The 17,398-nt window shown below is 46.9% G+C and overlaps 1 protein-coding gene across 1 annotated transcript in view; it reads left to right on the top strand.

Moving 5' to 3' along the window:
- Window positions 1-17,398, top strand: part of Pappa (pappalysin 1) — a 237,008-nt gene that overhangs the window by 156,517 nt on the left and 63,093 nt on the right. The window contains exons 11-13 of the mRNA XM_048813215.1: window positions 11,440-11,553; window positions 12,491-12,626; window positions 14,899-15,112. Coding sequence (XP_048669172.1) covers window positions 11,440-11,553; window positions 12,491-12,626; window positions 14,899-15,112 — 464 coding nt within the window. The remainder of the gene's footprint in view (window positions 1-11,439; window positions 11,554-12,490; window positions 12,627-14,898; window positions 15,113-17,398) is intronic.

The raw sequence follows: 17,398 nt of genomic DNA, 5'->3' as shown, positions 1-17,398 counted from the left end.
GAGACATCTCATGTACTAGAAATTGGGGACCAGTGTTATATTCATTATCACTGTCGCTGCCCTTGTGGTTGTTAGCTTTCTCCATCTGAAAATATCATGTGAGCCTCACATCCAAAGGATGGAGGTGAAAGCACCTGGAGGTTTGTCCTCATGGTTGTCGTTATCGTCATCCTCATTAGGATCATCCTTTACGTCACGTGGGCCTCGGGTTCTTCATCTGCAAACCAGACTGAATAGAGGAAGTGGTCTTGGAGTTCTGTAGAAGAAGCTCCGACCCAGACTTCACCACCCACTCCAGGCAAGGGGTAGTCTTGGCAAGCTATTTATCCCTTCGGAGCCCCAGCATCTGTATCTGCAAGTCAAATGCGGAGCAGACTGGCGATCCTGGTTTCCAGGACTGTGGGGAATCTGTACTTGGAACAGAGATACTGGTCCATAAGTGAGGGCACAGAAAACGCTTTGCCTTTGCCACCCTCATGGATACTTTCTTGGATTCCAACATAAGCTTTGCCCTTAGAAGAAGGTTGAGATACCCAGTTTCAGTCCATCAGGAATCCCAAACCTCTATCCATGAAATTAAGTCATTGAATGTGCAGTTCCTGGGAACTGACTCTACGGGGACTGTTTCTCCTCTAAGAAATGTAGTCACGACCTGTAGAAGTGTTAGTGAGCATGCTGTAGAACGGGGATGTCTTCAACCAGGTCTATACTCTCCTCCCATTGAAGGCCATTTGAGTCAGCCAGGGTTTACATCCCACAAATCATAGGATTTCATATTTGCCAGAAAGTGCAGGCCTGGAGGGTATTAGACCTCTAGGGAGTGTGAAATGTGTACTGTGGTATGGACAGATCCCTGGGGACAATGAGTGCTAATCAGCCCAGATCTGAGCCCCAGGGCTGGAGGATATCCAATGCCAAGGTCTTGGATCTGCAAGTGTCTCCTGGGTGGAGACCCTGAGATCTGCTGCTATTTCCAAAGCTCCAGGAGGGAGGAAGAAGGTATCTCTCTGCTCTGCACACCCACCCTACTACACAGGAAATGCTTCTTTGCTTGATTGTCTGTGCATGCCAAATAATAAATCCTCAAATTGAAAGAAAGGCAATCCACCCCTCCCCCGCCCCTCTATCTCTTTAAGACAAGCATCACAGGGGAAAGCTGCTCTGGAGGCCTGGGGAAAGTGATAATTGTTTCTAATGGTCGGTGACAGAAAGCCTGGCTCCCCCTCCCTCCTCTTTTTCCACCATTGTTATTAAGTGTGTAAAAAGGAGGTTGGAGGAGGGGATTCAAGGGGTGTGTGTGTGTGTGTGTGTGTGTGTGTATGTGTATGTGTTCGCGCGCGCACATGTTGTGTTTTCTATCAAATTAACCCTTGATTGCCTTTAAAGTGCATATGTTTACTAAGTCAATTTGGAATAAAGAACAGAGGAGACAAGTTGGAATGGACACAGGAAAGGAGAAGACCCCAGTAGGAAAGGTCTACCATACTCTGAAGGCAGTGGAGGGAGCCCTGAATCTGGGGTTGGAACATTTGGGTTGCATTTGTTCGTTGTTTGCATTCGTTGAGATAAAATATGTAGACTACTGTTGTTGTTAGTTTGTTCTTGGATCCAACTGATATCTGTTCTGTGCCTACTTTGAGCCTTCCTCTGAGTTCATACTGAAGATATAACAAGCAAGCCCTCAGTCTTGCCCTTGATAAGCTAATGGGAAAGTTCAATTGCAAATAGCATTGGTTTCCTAGGCCAGTTATGACCACTTGTGAGTGGGTCCCCTTGGCATGTTCTGAGATGGAGTAGAAGCCAGCACTAACGGGGAAGGGATGTGGGTGTGATTATTGATGAACTGTCCTGGGCAGGGACAGGAGAGTGGCAGTGTTGATGCGATGCTTTGCCTCAGGCCCCAGGGCACGGCACATCCTACCAGCCATTAGCCTCAGTTTCCTATCTGGGAAAAAGGGGTCCTGCTGACAGCTTTCTCGCAGGGCAGTTTTAGGATTAAAAGACATAACAGACGTAAACCCACTCTGCAGTACTGAGACTCATTAGAGGAATCATTGTGAATACAATTTTTATCATCAGCATCATAGTTATTGCACATCAAGCCCACGTTGGCCTAGGATAGTGGACCACTGTCTGGCTGCAATGCCTTTGATGCTTAGGAATAAATCCTGGGCCTCCTGGTGCCTTCCCTGAACCAACTGCTTATTGTCATTGTCTCTACAGCCTGGCCCAAGCCTGTGGGGATCTGGGCTCCTAAATCCCCCGCATCCCCCATAGACTCTGCACATTGCCTTGAAAAAGCCACACGAGTCCAACACTGGGCAGCACTTGGTGAGCCCCGCCTGGTGACCTGCATTGGACCCTGATGAAAAGGGGAGATAAATCAGGCCTGGCCACAGTTCTTGAAGCTCACACAGAGAGAGACAGAAGGCCAGACAAGAAGCCACAATGCGGTGGGGACACAAAGGGTTGGACCAAGTCTGGGTGGGAAGGCAAGTCATAGGGACGGAAGAGAGTGGACATTGAGCCACATGACCTTGGGTATGACTCCTAGGCTTTGGCGAACTGACTGCAAATGGAGATAAAAATATTTATTCTCATAGGAGCGCTCATGGAGGAGAGAAGATGTCACACTCAGTCAGCACCCCGTACTGGTCAACCAGCTTTAAGACTCGGTGCTTGGTGGTCCCCCGGGGGAGCACAGAGGAGGGAGCTAGACAGGTTTATGGAGGCAGTTTTATTTTACCTAGTCCACCGTGTCCCTGTTTCCCGAGCCCTTTATAGCCATGGCCCGATGGGCTGCCTGCCTCCTGGTAGGGTTTCCTTCCTACAGTCTTCAGGGCCCCGAGCTCTTGGTGGTTTATATCAAGGAATGACTCTGCCTCTCTTGTAGCGTTTCAATTCTTGAGGAAATAACTTGGCATTGGAACTGCAAGCCTGAGGTTGAGATGTGGCCTAAAGAGAAATATTGGGAAACACTGCCGGGCTGTGTGTGTGTGTGTGTGTGTGTGTGTGTGTGTGACTCGTGCAGTCACATGGAGCATTCCTGTCAGTCTGCCTCCCCACACGCCTTCCTCTCCACTCCTTCCCCTTGCTTGTTCTCTGAGGTCCCTTGCAGGTTCCTCTGGATGGAGAGATGACACCGTAGAGGATGAGCTAGAGGCTTGAGGAGCACCTCCTCCTTCCCCTGATTGACAAAAAGGCATGGAAATCTGTAAAATCAAAATTCAGTAGAAACCTCATGGCGTGTCCCTGGGTGGGAAAATACCAGAACCCCCACTCCCCCGTTGTCCCTCCGTCTCCCCGCGTTTGTGTACATCGTGTGTGGGTGGAAGATAAACTGGATTTAAAAAACCCTTTGAAAGCAAGACATCGTTAACTCCTCTAATTGAAAGCAGTCTTCTGCAAAGGAGGGGGATTTGGAGGCGGGTGGGGTAGTGCATGGACCGGATGAAAGTCCCCAGGCCCTGGAGCCACAGAGCCCTCTGCTTCTGTAGACTGTATACCCCGACTCACCGCCAGCCATTCTGGCCCATGGCAAAGGCCATAGAGATAACTGCGTGTTTCCAGGCCAGTCTGTCACCTCTAATGAACGGGACTCTATTTTCCCATCTGTTGAGTGTGTGATGTTTGGGATCAGGATTTCTGAGGACATTCCCAGCTCAGACAACCAAAGCCCTGGGCAAAGAACTTCCACAACTCTTTTGTCAGTGTGAAACTGCAAGTACAAAATGATGAAGGAAAGAAAACAAACCAGAAAACATGTTGCTGGAATGACTGCAGTAAAATTCTATGTCACTCTGGGGTTGTCTTTGCCAGAGAAGGTGGCTGGGAAATCATCCCTCTGTTTCAGAGTGTCAGAGACGTTAAGACCCGTGAGTCGCAGAGGTCCACAGGATGTTCGCCTGGTAGAGTGGTTTTGTTTGTGTGGTTGTATTACCCTTCGTTTGAGTCAATGTTCTCTTCGATGGCATTCACTTGGAAGAGGCTAGAAATCAAAACCTGGCAGAACCCTTTGGAGGTGAATTTGTCTTCCTCTGTCTTTCTAGGAGTGAGAAGGGTGAGGGGTTCAGAGCGGTGAACAATTGAGGCAGTTTCAGGAGACCGGCCCCCCTGCGTGGCAATCTGAGGCCCCCCCCCATCCTCTAGCTCCACCCCACGGCAGCCCTATAAAGACCTGCTTTGGTCTGTTGAAGCAGCTTCTGTTTTAGGAGAAGGCAACAAGGAGAAATTCTGAGACTATCCCCTCTGTGGCTGGGATTTAAGATCCACCTGGCACAAATATATCTATTCACTTGATGGATCCTGACAGCAGTCCTGGGGGGCAGGTTCTTTATGCATTTTTCTTCAGCCAGGCACAGTGGCACACACCTCTAATCCCAGCAGCTCAGGAGTCTGACAGGAGGATCACAAGTTCAAGGCCAGCTTGAACAACTTAGTGAGATCCTGTCTCATAATAAGAAATACAAAGGACTGGGGTTGAAGCTCTTTGCTAGAATGCTCTGGGTTCAATTCCTAGTATCTAAAAAAAGAAAAAAAAAATTAATGTACATGGTTCAGAGTGGGCTGAGTTTGTACCTGGCTTCGAATCCTGGTTCTACCACCAACTAATTGTATGACCTTCGGCAAAGTGACAGGGCCTCGATTTCTTTATTTATAAAGTGGTTATCATAACCGTACCTACCTCACAGGCTTGTTGTGAGGATTGCATGATTTAGCACATGCAGATTCTGTAAAATCGTGTCCAGGATGAAGCAGCCACTCCGTATATGTTGCCATTGCTGCTGTTGCAATATCCACTGGCCACCTATGATTTCCTCTGTGCTGGGAAGGCTGCTTGGATTTATTTGAGAATAAATAAAACATGGTCCTGACCTTGGAAATTGTGAGACTTTAAAGGGATAGACCGGACTCTAAACAACCATAATCTAACTTGACAAGTGCCGTGACTGAGGCATATATATAGAACTATATGGTCACGTAGGGAGAGCAATTAATTCTGTGAGCAGAGGAGGGGTGACATTTGAGACTGCCTTTGAAGTGTGTGTAGTATTTCACGGGACGGACAGTGCAGGACATTGGTGTGTGTCTGGGCACAGCATCCGGGATGGGGGTCCGTGGTGTGGGAGAGTGAGCTGTCCAGGGAGAAGGAAGCACCCGAGGCTCGTGGGATGTCTTCCTGGTGGGTGGGAAGGAAAGGGACTGGTAAGGAAGTTGGTGGAAGTGGCTGAACCCAGCCTTCAACAGCTTCTGTCAGCTGTGTCTAAGGAACTTTCCATCCTGTGGACAAGGTGGCCATGAGGGATTGATGAACAGCAGGGCAATAGGATTAGTTTCTCAGCTTACAGCAGGCAGCGAATGTAGGTGACTGCCACTGGAAAGTGGCAAGTGGTCCCCTCTTGTCCACCAGAGGAACCCAAGGCTTCAGCAAAGCCCAAGCAGCAGTTTGTGACCAGCCCAGAATGAGGAGCCAGGGGATCACAGTCTACTTCCTGGCTCTAATAAATGAGTGGACCTGTGATCTTAAAAGGGTCATTCAAAACCTCTGGGCCTCATTCTTCTCATCACAAATAGGGGGCAAAGACTTCAACCTTATAGAGTAACTATGAAGATTTAATTTTTGTGACTATGCAACCCAAGTTATTAGTACTGTGCATTCTTAAGCTTCTGGGGCCTTTAGAGTTCATTCAGCACAACCACTGAATTTTACAAATGAGGAAACTGTGGGCCAGAGAAATGCCCATCTCATAAGTAACACAGCTGGTACTAACCCAGGTCTCCTGTATCCCACTGGGTTTATTTGAAGTAAACTCAGACATTACTTAAGATGCTGGAGAGTCTGAGACATTCTGCTAAAGAGGAAGAGAACGTGAAATGCCCCTTGGTTTCTACAGGTGCAAAGGCAAAGATGTGAGCCCCAACACTGATTTCTGTTACGGCTGCCAAGATTTTTGGGGGGGAAGAAGGACAAATCTTACTGGGTTCTGCACAGCAAAGGCAGAGTCAAGAGATGTAGGACAGCAGGGCAGGGTGGTGCACACCTGTAATCCCAGCAGCTCAGGAGGTTGAGGCAGGAGGATTGCAAGTTCAAGGCCAGCCTCAGCAACTTAGTGAGGCGCTATGTAGCTTTGTAAGACCCTGTCTCAAAATGAAAAAAATAAAAAGGCCTACAAAGGTGGCTCAGTGGTTAAGCACCCCTGGGTTCAATCCTTGGTTAAAAAAAAAAAAAAGAAAAGAAAAGGTGCAGGGCATAAATGAGAAAAATGTGCTCATTTTGAGAGAAAATTTTGCATTTCTGTAACAACTTTGCGCTTACTAGTGAGTGACATTCTGCAAGATACCTCTCCTCTTTTGACCTCTGAAAAGGAAATGGTTTCAGTGGATAAACTATCCAAGTCCCCTCTAACTATGAAACTATAAAACAAGAACGTTTACACATTGTTACGTAGAGGACAGAGTACAAGAAAGTGCAGGCAGGCGTCTCTCCCTATGACGATTGCAAAGGACTGTGCAGAGGTAAATCAAGCTGTTTGTGAATGGCAGTGAGTTATCTGTCCATGAAGTAACCAAGAAGATACTGTGTGATCTCTCCTCCAGCCCTGAAGGGACCTGTGAGGGTGTTTGTCAGCCCAACCAACCTCAGTTGCTCTTTGCCTAGCTCCGTTACATTTTTGCCTTCACTTGATTGTTTCTTTATTAATGTATTCATTCCTTTGTTCGTTCACCAAATAACAATATTTGAGTCATTCAAAATAATACTTTCTGGTTTTCAAAATTGTGTTTTCTCTTGGTAAGAGCACCACAGGAGATCGACCCTCTTAACAAATGTTTAAGTAAACAATGTTTTATTGGTAACTACAGGTAAAATGCAAACAGCAGATCTCTAGAACTAACTTGTCTTGTTTAACTAAACTTTTATGTCCTTTGATGAGCATCTCCCCATGTATCCCCGCTGCCAGACCCTGGTAGCCACTAATTCCATCTTTGAGTCTATGGGTTGGACTGTTTTAGGTACCACATATAGATGGAATCATGCAGTATTTGTCCTTTTGTGACTGTAATATCCCTAAAGTCCCTTCTTCTTGTTGTCAGCAGCAGAATTTCCTTCTCTTTTTAAGGATGATTAGCTTTATTTTTCCCCTTTCGTATGGGGATTGAAATCCAGGAGTGCTTTAGTGTGGAGCCACATCTGCAACCCCCTTTTTTAAAAAAATTTTGAAACAAGTTCTCATTAACTTGCTGAGGCTGGCCTTGAACCTGTGATCCTCTTGCCTCAGCCTCCAGAGTCACTGAGATTACAGGTGTGTGCCACTGTACCCTATGAGGATGAGTAACATTCTGTTTCAAACATACACCATTTTCTTAATCCATGCATCTGTTGATGGACAGGTGGTTTATCATCACATCTTAGTTATTAGGAGTAATGCAGCAATGAACATGGCAGCAGGAAATATAGAACATTTCAGCTCTGAAGAATCCCTTCCTCATCTTCCACAGGAAATGAAAATCCTGCCCGTGATTGAAAGGAATGCTTGTTCATGTGAGTGTGATAGAGGTGAACGGAGGTTACCACATTTCATGCACCAACATCCCTGAAGCTGCATGGCTGGGAAGAACCTCAGCGTCTTTAGGATTTGGGGTGCAAGTTTGGAGAACAGGAGGGAGAACAGGATGGCTCTGTAGGAGATCCAGGAGATGTGCAGATTGGGATTGGCAGGAGATTGGGAGACATGAAGGCCTAGAGTCAGCATCACTGGAGAAACAGGGAGAGGAGAGGACGAGTGGATAGTTGAGGAACTTGGGGTGATGGTTGGGAGGGCGTAAAATCTACAATGATGTGCGATGTGACTCTCCTATTTGTTCCCCCACAGAAATCTTTCTTGGTCAGCAATGCTTGGTGGAGTTGGATTTGCTTTTGTGGAAGGTGCAAAAAAGTGGGTCAATAAAAACAGAGCATCCCCATAGTCTGGATCCCCTTGGGGTCACACCTTCCACAGTAGCCAACCTTGTGACTTCAGCAAGGTTCTCTCTTTCCTGAGCACTCCAGAGCTGGGCATATCTACAGGCTGTCAATAAATGGCTGTTGATGAGAATATTCATGCAATATCAATAAAAGCAGGAGGCTTATGGTTGCTCACCTCTCCCTTTGCCCCCAGCCTCCCTCCACCTCCCCAGAAATAGAGCTAATTTTAAGATCAACTAGGGCTTTGGGCAAAGGTTCGGCTGGATTTGTTTGTTCCTCTCTGATCTGCTTTAACTGTCCCTGGTCAGGATTGTAGCCAGCCTGAAACAAACACACAACTAAATAGAAAAACAGAAGAAAAAAAAAATAACAGAGGCATATTCCTCTAAAGCCCTGTCTAGTGCTGACGAGATAAGAGGAAATCGTATTTAAGCAATAAGAAGGCTTTGTTCATGTTGGCAAATTCTCTGACAGTGAATGCTTTAGATGCAGAGATAAGACCCCAGCCTGGCGCTCAGAGATGGGCTCTGCCACACTCTGCTGGGAGACAGGCAGCTAAGAACACAAGGGAAAAGCATTCCAAAATGATACATGTCGAATTGCTGGCCTGGATTTCAAATGCCATAGATAGTTTATGCAAACTCTTGCACTGTTGTAAAGTGTAACACAATCCACTGGCAGTTCTGCCTAAGCCCAGTCTTGGTTGTTTTTGAGAAAAATAAATAAACTTGAAAATGTCTTCCAGTCTATTAAAGTGGCTGTGTTTTGTCCTTAGCTTCCTTGGAATTAAGCTTCTAGATATTTGAACAACTGAATCCATGCCTGATTCCCAAACCGTGGAATAGTTGACTCTTGGAACCTTTGGGCTCCATAAGAAGTTACCAGTGATATTCAGGAAACTACCATTGTCTTCCAAGGACCCACTGAATCCTACAGCCAGGCTGAGAGAAACTTCAACAGTTCTAAGTTTTAAAATTTTTTGAGTCAGCTCTATATATCAAATGGAGGAGAGGAGATGGTCTGGTTGTAACAGTAGAGTGGGAACCAAGCCGATCTCTCGGGATGCCATCTCCATGAGCCCTAGGGATCCACTGAAGACACTTTGCCAATCTATGACTACTGCAGCATCCAACTGTGCAAGCTTAACTGGGGTCCAAAGATGCAAGTAGCTTTCTATAATTATACCTCATATTTTGAGCAAGCACAGACCAGAACCAGGTCTCCTGAATTCAAAGCCAGCTCTCTCCACTACAGAACTTTCTGGGTGACATTGTGTGATTCTCCAAAGTTGATTAAGCCACCTATCTTAACTTCTGCTTGAGGTTTTGAGAATGAATGGATGAAGATGTCATCATGAAGAGAAGCTGGGTGAAGAGTAGGAGGAGCTATTGTATTTTCTTTGCAACTTTACTATAAATACTGACTTACTTCAGAATGGTTTTTGAAGAAGGAAAGCACTGGTAGGTCACAATGCAGCCGTCTGTGTTAGTGCGGCATCCAGTAGCATCTCGCTGATGTAAAAAGGACTGTGACTTGATGTTTTCTGAGAGCTCCTGGTAGCCAGCATCATATGAACTAGTGATGGATGGAGGAGCCTTTGAGTTTTAACAGATTTATAGATGGGATATTCAGAATGTTGAAAGGAGCCTTTGGTGGTGCCAAGAACAAGACAGGGTGACAAGATTCAGATCTAGTCTAGTTCATTGGCGCCCAGTGGATACAAACACATTGGTAGGGGAGTTGATGCTCATGATTTTATGCTCACGTTTTTCGTGGCCTTATGACAACATTTTGGAGTTCTTTTAATTCATAAAATTACATGGAACAATGTAAATCAAAATGCCTATACTTACTAGGTAAATGCATTATATATGCCAAGTGTATGAACTTCTGACACCCATAGGGATATTTTCATATTTCCTCTTGGCCTGTCTCTGCAAGAGAAATAACAATACAGATAAGTTAAATCCCATTTGTTCCCAACTTGCAGCACCTTTCCCCGCCCTTGATAACCACCCTGAATTTGATGTAGATTTTTCTATGCTACATTCAATTCATATGAATCCCTGGGAATATATAGTTTTGCTTTATGTGATTTTTATAAATGAAATGATAATAAACTTTTTCATTTAAAAACATTTGAATGTGTGAATAAATGATATTAATTCTTGGCACCTTTAAGCTTCTTAAGAAGTTTCCAGTGATATTTGGAGAACTAATATTGTCTTCCTAGGACCAACTGAATCCTAGACTCAGGGTGAGGGAAACTTTGAGAGTTAGCAAGTTTTAATACTTTTTGATATTTATAAAGCAGAGCAGTGAAGTTTTTTTCTTAAATGAAATATTATGATATGCAGGAAACTCCTAAGTTTAAGCAATTCTGTTTATGTATAAATGTTCCCCTTTTCTTTTAACATCCTTTCGGTGTTATCTATTATTAAGAATGTGTGTGTGTGTGTGTGTGTGTGTGTGTGTGTGTGTGTGTGTGAGAGAGAGAGAGAGAGAGAGAGAGAGAGAGAGAGAGATTGAATTGATTTTCTTTGATGAAACCTGGGCTCATTCTTATAGTCTTTGCTTTGTTATTATGGCTCTGAGCATAATTCACAGATTTGTTCTAAGATAACCTTCTTGGCATTTGAGACTCTGAGATCAAATCTCTCCCAGTGCAGTCTGCCACACTCCCCAGGCTATAGTAATAGACCCTATTACAACCTAAGCACTCTGGGTTTTTACTTTCCTCTGAGCCTTTGCTTCTGTTCCTTCTGTCTGCAATGCTTTTCCCAGCTCAACTTGAAGTCAACTCCTCCAAGATTTGTCCCTGTGAGGATTTCTAATGCCACAGTTTGGCTGGGCACACAATCACGAGCCACCACACAGCTTGTAGATTCAAACAGCAACTCTTTATTCCCGAACTCACACCAGCCGTCTACAAACACGTTCTGGGGAAATCCACGTTCTCTGCCCAAATCCATGTTCTCTGCCCAAATTCACTTCCACTGGGCTTCTATCTCCAAAATATACTCTGAATCCCGTGAGAACTCAAGGGGAACTCAGGCAGCAGGATACGCCCTATTCCCAGCAGGAATAATCTTAAACCTTAAACCTGGAACCTAAACTGGGAACGCCCTAAACCCGGATTATGTTAAACCGGGAACACCCTAATCCGCCCTGGTCCTTGAGCAAGGTCAACTACATTCAATGTCACTGCAAAATGTCAGCGACATGGGGTACGCTGGCAAGGAAATTGTCATACCTACTTGGCTAATGGCTCCCAGCATACCACCATAGTTTCACAGCCCTGAGAATGACCTCATTATTAGAATGTAAGCTCCTGGGGCAGATGCTTGTCTATATATCCCTGCTTTCTCTTAGAGAATCAAGAACAAAATTGATGGATAGGAAAGGGTTGTTAAATTGAATCAAACTGAACTTTCAAGACCCTCAAAACATTATTCTTCTTCTTTATCTTTTTCCAGGTGTGTCGAACCAAAGTGATAGATCTCAGTGAGGGAATCTCCCAGCATGCCTGGTACCCTTGCACCATCAGCTATCCATACTCTCAGCTGGCTCAGACCACTTTCTGGTTGCAGGTAAGCCTGAGTCTCGAGAGCCCTGACATCTCCATCACTGGCACCCAGGAAGCACTGAGCCTCATGATGAGCCTTCCTGGACACAGTTCATCCACCCAGGAGGCTATTAATTAATAGGACAGGAAACAAAAAACACTTGGTACTGGGGTGCTTCCTGAAGTGGAATCCCTTAATGCTCATAGAACACCCCCACTCAGCTTTTACACTGGAGAGGCATTTGGATACCTTTTATCTGCCTAAACCTTTTATTTTTATTTTAAAATCAACTTTTCTACCATGAAGACTTTACTGATCTCCACAGAAATCAGTGACTATTTTCTTTCTTCTGCATGAGTCTGGTCACTTGTTGGATGACATTCACTATAGGATACTCTGTAGCAATCTTCCTGACTGTGGATTGGTGGATTGTATTGATGTTGATTTATGTGTCACTGACCTACTTTAAACATCATGGATCCCAGAATTGCAAGGGCCATGTCTTATTTAACTTGATCTCCTTGTGGCCCAGTATGGAGGCTGACATGAATGAGTGATGGATTGTAATAAGTACGGTATGGTTTTGTGTGTTTTGGTTGTGTACCAGGTCCTGTTCTAGACACTATTCCTGTGGTCTTGGTAGCATCTCAGTGACTCTGTGATGTAGCTGTGGTTTTTTTTAATCCATTAACTAGGAATGAGGGAATCTGAGCCCAGAGTGGCCCAGCTATCCACTCAATGTCACACAGCTTAGAAGGAGCAGAGCCAAGACTAAAGCTGACCTCAGAGCCAGTGCTCCTCACTGTCTTGTTGTTTGCCTTCTGCTTTCCATCTGAGGCTCCAATGAAGAGTCCAGTTGCAGACATGGATGGAGATTCTCCTCAAACCCACCCCAGTGTGGCTGCTTCCCTCCCCTATGCCTGAGCACACGAGTGACCTTCTTGTGTCTTCTCCATTTCAGGCATATTACTCTCAGCCAATGGTTGCTGCGGCTGTCATTGTCCACCTGGTGACCGATGGGACATATTATGGGGACCAAAAACAAGAGACCATCAGCGTGCAGCTGCTTGATACCAAAGATCAGAGCCACGATCTAGGCAAGCCTGTTCCCCAGGGCTTGGTTGCCCCTGGTACCTGCTTCCTACCTGTCCAGGATGGTTGTGAGGACCACAGCTTGGAGTGACCTCTGCCTTCCACTTTTCACTTTCTTGCTTCTTCACCATTGGGTGTGCCCATAGCCCCCATCAAGATGTAGTTGTATGTCCAGAGAAACCTGGATGTATCTGCTAAGGGGACAAGGGTCAATGGCAAAGCCCTCCCTTCAGTGGCTTCTCTTTGTTGGAAACCTTAGGCATCACATGTGATCCTCAAAAGACTCTGGCAAGTTCCCCATCACCCATGTCAGCACCTGAGATCCATAGAGAGGCACCAAGGGATTGCAGGTCACACATCAAGTCAGGGCTGAGTCACCAGGTTTCAGAATCCCAGCCCATTGCTGCTCACCCCCTAATCATTGTCTGTGAGACCTCCCTGTGGTGACATATGCCCAGCACAACCTCCGGAGAAGATCCCCGTGGGAATAGGAATAAGAAAGTTTCCTATCAGATTCAGGAGTTGGGAGGCAGTTGAGGAAAAGGGTCCTACCAGCTGAGAAGCTGTCCTGGGTAAAGGTTCAAGTGAGTGGTCACTTGCACCTCCCCTCTGCTTGGGCCATGGTCTGGGGAAATGGCCCAACTCCAGATCTGGCAGCAAGGTTTGAACCCTGTTCCACCACTCACTGACCAGGAAAGAGGAAGCAGTTTTCTCTACCTTGTAGCACTTCTCTTAGAGACCCCACTTTCTTCATATACAATAAGAACAAAGAAACCTTACAGACAGAGCAAGATATTGCATGACACTGCCGTGAGCAGGCCCTGCACTCGAGCTGGTGCTAAGAACTCCCTGTTAGCAGGAAGCAATCCCTGTTGCACTCCCTCATATCCAGTCTACCCTGGAGAGCTCTGGGTAGGCCTCCAAGCATTTAGAGTCCTGGGCCAGCACTGGAACCTGGACTCAAAGCTGTGCCCACACCATTCCAGAGAGCTTATTTCAAAAACCTGCAAGAAGCCAGTGGACCAGGGGTCATTTCAGGGTCAGAAAGAAGCCAAGGAAGCAGGGAAGATTTTGTTTTGTTTTGTTTTGTCTTTGTTTATTTATTTAGTTTTAAAGGCCAGGGAAAGAGAAGGAAATAAGGAAGAGAAAGAAAACCCCTATGGACGTATCTGGATTTCTGGGAAATTTCCCTAAGTGAGAAGCAAATATTTTTATAGTTGTCCTGGCATGGCAGAGAGCTCTGAGGAGAGGTTTCTCGGCAGAGTGGGAAGAGGTTTGGTTCCACAGAAGCTCCTTGGATCCTCCTACTGGAGCCTGAGCCTTCTGTCTTCTCTGTCCCTTCCCACTGTGTTCTCCTGTCCCTGGTATCCCAGCATCCCCAGCAGAGGCTTCCCAGAGCTAGGAAAGCAGAACAAAGGGCACCTGCTGGACCACCACAGGCTGCCAGGACACAGCCAGGGTTAAACCCCTTCGCAGATGTGGAGGTGGATTTTAAGGAGTTTGCTGGAGTCCCATGATCAGGGGGTGTCTAGACCAGCACTTGAATCCAGGTCCACCAGCCACCAACCCCACCCCACTCCCTCTCTCTCTAGGTACCTCTTTCCCCCTGCCCCTCTTCCCACTTCCTTCCTGAAACCTGGGGTCCTGGGGTCCTGGGGTCCCTTCGGCCTTGTGCTAAAAAGTCTTGAGGACTTCTGAGCAGGGCAAGTTTGTATTCTACCTGGGCTTCGGGTCACAGCTGTGCTGTGTCTAGAAAGCCCCTCCTGCCCAAGCATGTGGGTCTGCTTTGCAGATCGGGTGGTGTAGAAGTCCTTAACTCACAGGGCTGCTCCCAGGTCCACAGGTTACGGATGGCAGGGAACGGTTTACTCCAGGAAGGCCGGTTACTATGAATTATTTCCATCACCTTTCAGACCAACCAGCAGCGGAAAACTAGCAGCTCAGACCTCAAGCCCTAAGGCATTGTGGGAGGGAGTCAAGGACCAGGGATGCTTGGCTGATGGGTGGCCATTCGCAGGAGGAAGAGGGGCTGTGGGCACTAGGTGAAGGGAAGGCTTAGGGGGCAGGGAGGCAGGGGGATTGGAAAGATTTGGAACCAAGAAAAAAAGGCGGACAAAGAAACTTTCAATCAAACTCAAAATCCCCTCTGGCTGCCCAATGGTGCTTTTGTGCAGTGACATGAAAGGGTCTGGGGGCTTCGGGAAGGGCCCCTTGGGGAGGGCGTGACTGGCCTTGAGTAATGAGCCTGGCCCCTCGGCCCCTCTGTCTCCCTGACAGGCCTCCATGTCCTGAGCTGCAGGAACAATCCCCTGATTATCCCTGTGGTCCATGACCTCAGCCAGCCCTTCTACCACAGCCAGGCTGTACGTGTGAGCTTCAGTTCGCCCCTGGTCGCCATCTCGGGGGTGGCCCTCCGCTCCTTCGACAACTTTGACCCCGTCACCCTGAGCAGCTGCCAGAGAGGGGAGACCTACAGCCCTTCGGAGCAGAGGTAAGGTTTCCTGGGCCTACTCGCCCTAGGCCATTTGTAGCCAAGTGGAGACACTGAGATTCTGAAGCCGAGTAGCCATTGTGTTGCTGTGAAAAGTCTCTGGGTTGCTCCCTTCTCCATCCTCTGACCTCTGGCCAGCTCTGTCTTTAAGCTCAAGAGACCCACAAGGCTCTGAGTTCCTGGGGTGAGCGCGGGAAGCGGGGAGGATAGAGATGCTCCCTCACCTGGCTTGTAGCTGCAGAATTGACAGTAGAAGCCAGGTGATCTGGAAACAGCCATTTCCTTTTCTGGGTCTCAGCCTCCCCATGTGAACACAGAGAGGGTAGGCGGCTTAGCTTTCTCAGCTCTAAAGTACTAGAATATTCTGCTTCCTTGGTGGCACAGGCAAGAGGTGTGACCTTGTTAAGTTGAGAGGGATGGAAGGGGTTGACGTTTGCTTCACCCCAGTTCACTGTGCGTATATGTGGTAGGTGAAAACCTCATAGCTTCAGCTTACCTGCCCCTGAGATGCCTCCAGTGGCTCAGGAGCCTTTCACCTGCAGGGCATACCTCCATCCATGCTGTTGATCTGGCATCTATTAAGGAACCACATTTGGAGGTAGCCGGGGAATGGTGGTTCCTGGACTGAATATAACCTTTGGGAATACACTTGGATTTGAATCTTTATATTACCACTCCCCAGATTGTGCCCTTGGACGAGTTGCTTCTCTTTTCTGAGGCTCAGCTTTCTATTTTGAAGCAAGCAGATAATAATGCATACTTCACAGGGTGGTTGTAAGGGTTAATTGTTGCACCGTGGATGAAAATGCTCTTGCAGACTGTTAGACACTGTGCAAAGATAACATATGAATAAAGAACATTCACAACTGCTTTCTGACCACCATGGCTGGTGCTTCTCTGCACAGAATTCTGAGTGAAGTTCTTAAAGTCAAAACTGGAGGAAGCCTCAGGGATGATCTAAGACATCCAATAGGTTCAAACTTCCGTGTTCCCAACCAGGATTCCAGGGCCCAGACACGAGAAGAATGGTTCCAGATTTGCCCAGCATTTCAAGCTTGTTTAATGGGATCCAAAAGGAGAAAGGGTTGTCATGTTGGTGGGCTCTGCAGAACGAGGCCCTCTGCAAGGCGATCATGCCTGTCCTGTGCACCTGAGGGAAAGGAGAGAAAGAGGCGGTGCAAGGGAACACCAGCCTTTCCCACGCCCCTGCTCCCACAGAGGACACAAAGGGTGGTTGCAAAATCCACATTGTTTTGCACCCACTGTCTCCAGCGTCTGTTGGGCCAAGTCTGTTGCAATCGTTCAGAGGCAAGGGCTCCGTAAATATCGCTCATTGTCATATTGCACTGTAAGAGGGCCTTTTTATCCCGGACTCTCTAGACTCTATAAAAATAAGTTAATTCTCAGAACCCAGGGAAACAATGTCAATGGAAAATGCAAAAATGTTTTCCACAGTGCCTTCTCACACCATCTGACCATCCACAAGTTGACTGACACTAGCACTGACTTCTCTGAATGCTTAATTGACAGTTCCTGGGCCCTCCATCAACAGTAAGGAGTTTTTAACCTCTGAAGCAAATCACTCCGTAGGTATTTGTTGAGTTCTTTGGTTGTGAGGGAGGACCATTGAACTGAGGCCAAGTCCTGTCTCAGACTCAGGTGCTGTATGACTGTGGACAAGCTGTTCTCCCTCTTTGGGAAAAGAATGATGCTGGACTGCATGTTCTCTGGGGTTCTTTCCAGTTCTGTCTGTGATTCCCAAGAGCAAGGAGAGGGGAGAGGAGCAGGGAAGGCACAGACATTTGTTGAGCCCCTGATAAGCACATTGTATTGTTTCATTCTCACCTGTCCTGGGAGGTGTGACTCAGAGAGACAGGATAGGTGAGTCAAAGACACCCAGGCAGTAGGAGGCAAAACCTTGAAAGGCGTGCCCTGCCCACCTCATCAAGGTAGGAGAGAAAGAGGAATTTGCAGGACTGGTCACATGGGAGTTTCTGCTTTGTGGGACTCTAGTAAAGGGGTGGAGGATGCCGCCCTGAGGGCTTTGCCTTTTTTCTGAGCCTAGCCTGGGCCAGACTGAGTGTGCAGGATTGAGGCTCAGGGCTGCAGGACCTCCTTCCAGAATGCCCTAGTGGGAAAGGGCAGCAGCTGTTCCTGGGGAACTATGAAGACATTTATCAAAACAAGCAGGACCCTGCAAATGTGCATACGCATTAAAACAACTGGAGAGGAAATAAAAGAAAAGTCAGCAACAACTGTAGGAAGCCCTGAGATGTTTTTCTTCAT

This window comes from Marmota marmota, unplaced genomic scaffold (assembly GCF_001458135.2).
Source record: "Marmota marmota marmota unplaced genomic scaffold, marMar, whole genome shotgun sequence".
Classification (NCBI taxonomy): Eukaryota; Metazoa; Chordata; class Mammalia; order Rodentia; family Sciuridae; genus Marmota; species Marmota marmota.
Note: the sequence above shows the minus strand (reverse complement) of the source record. Positions and strands in the feature narration are given on the sequence as shown.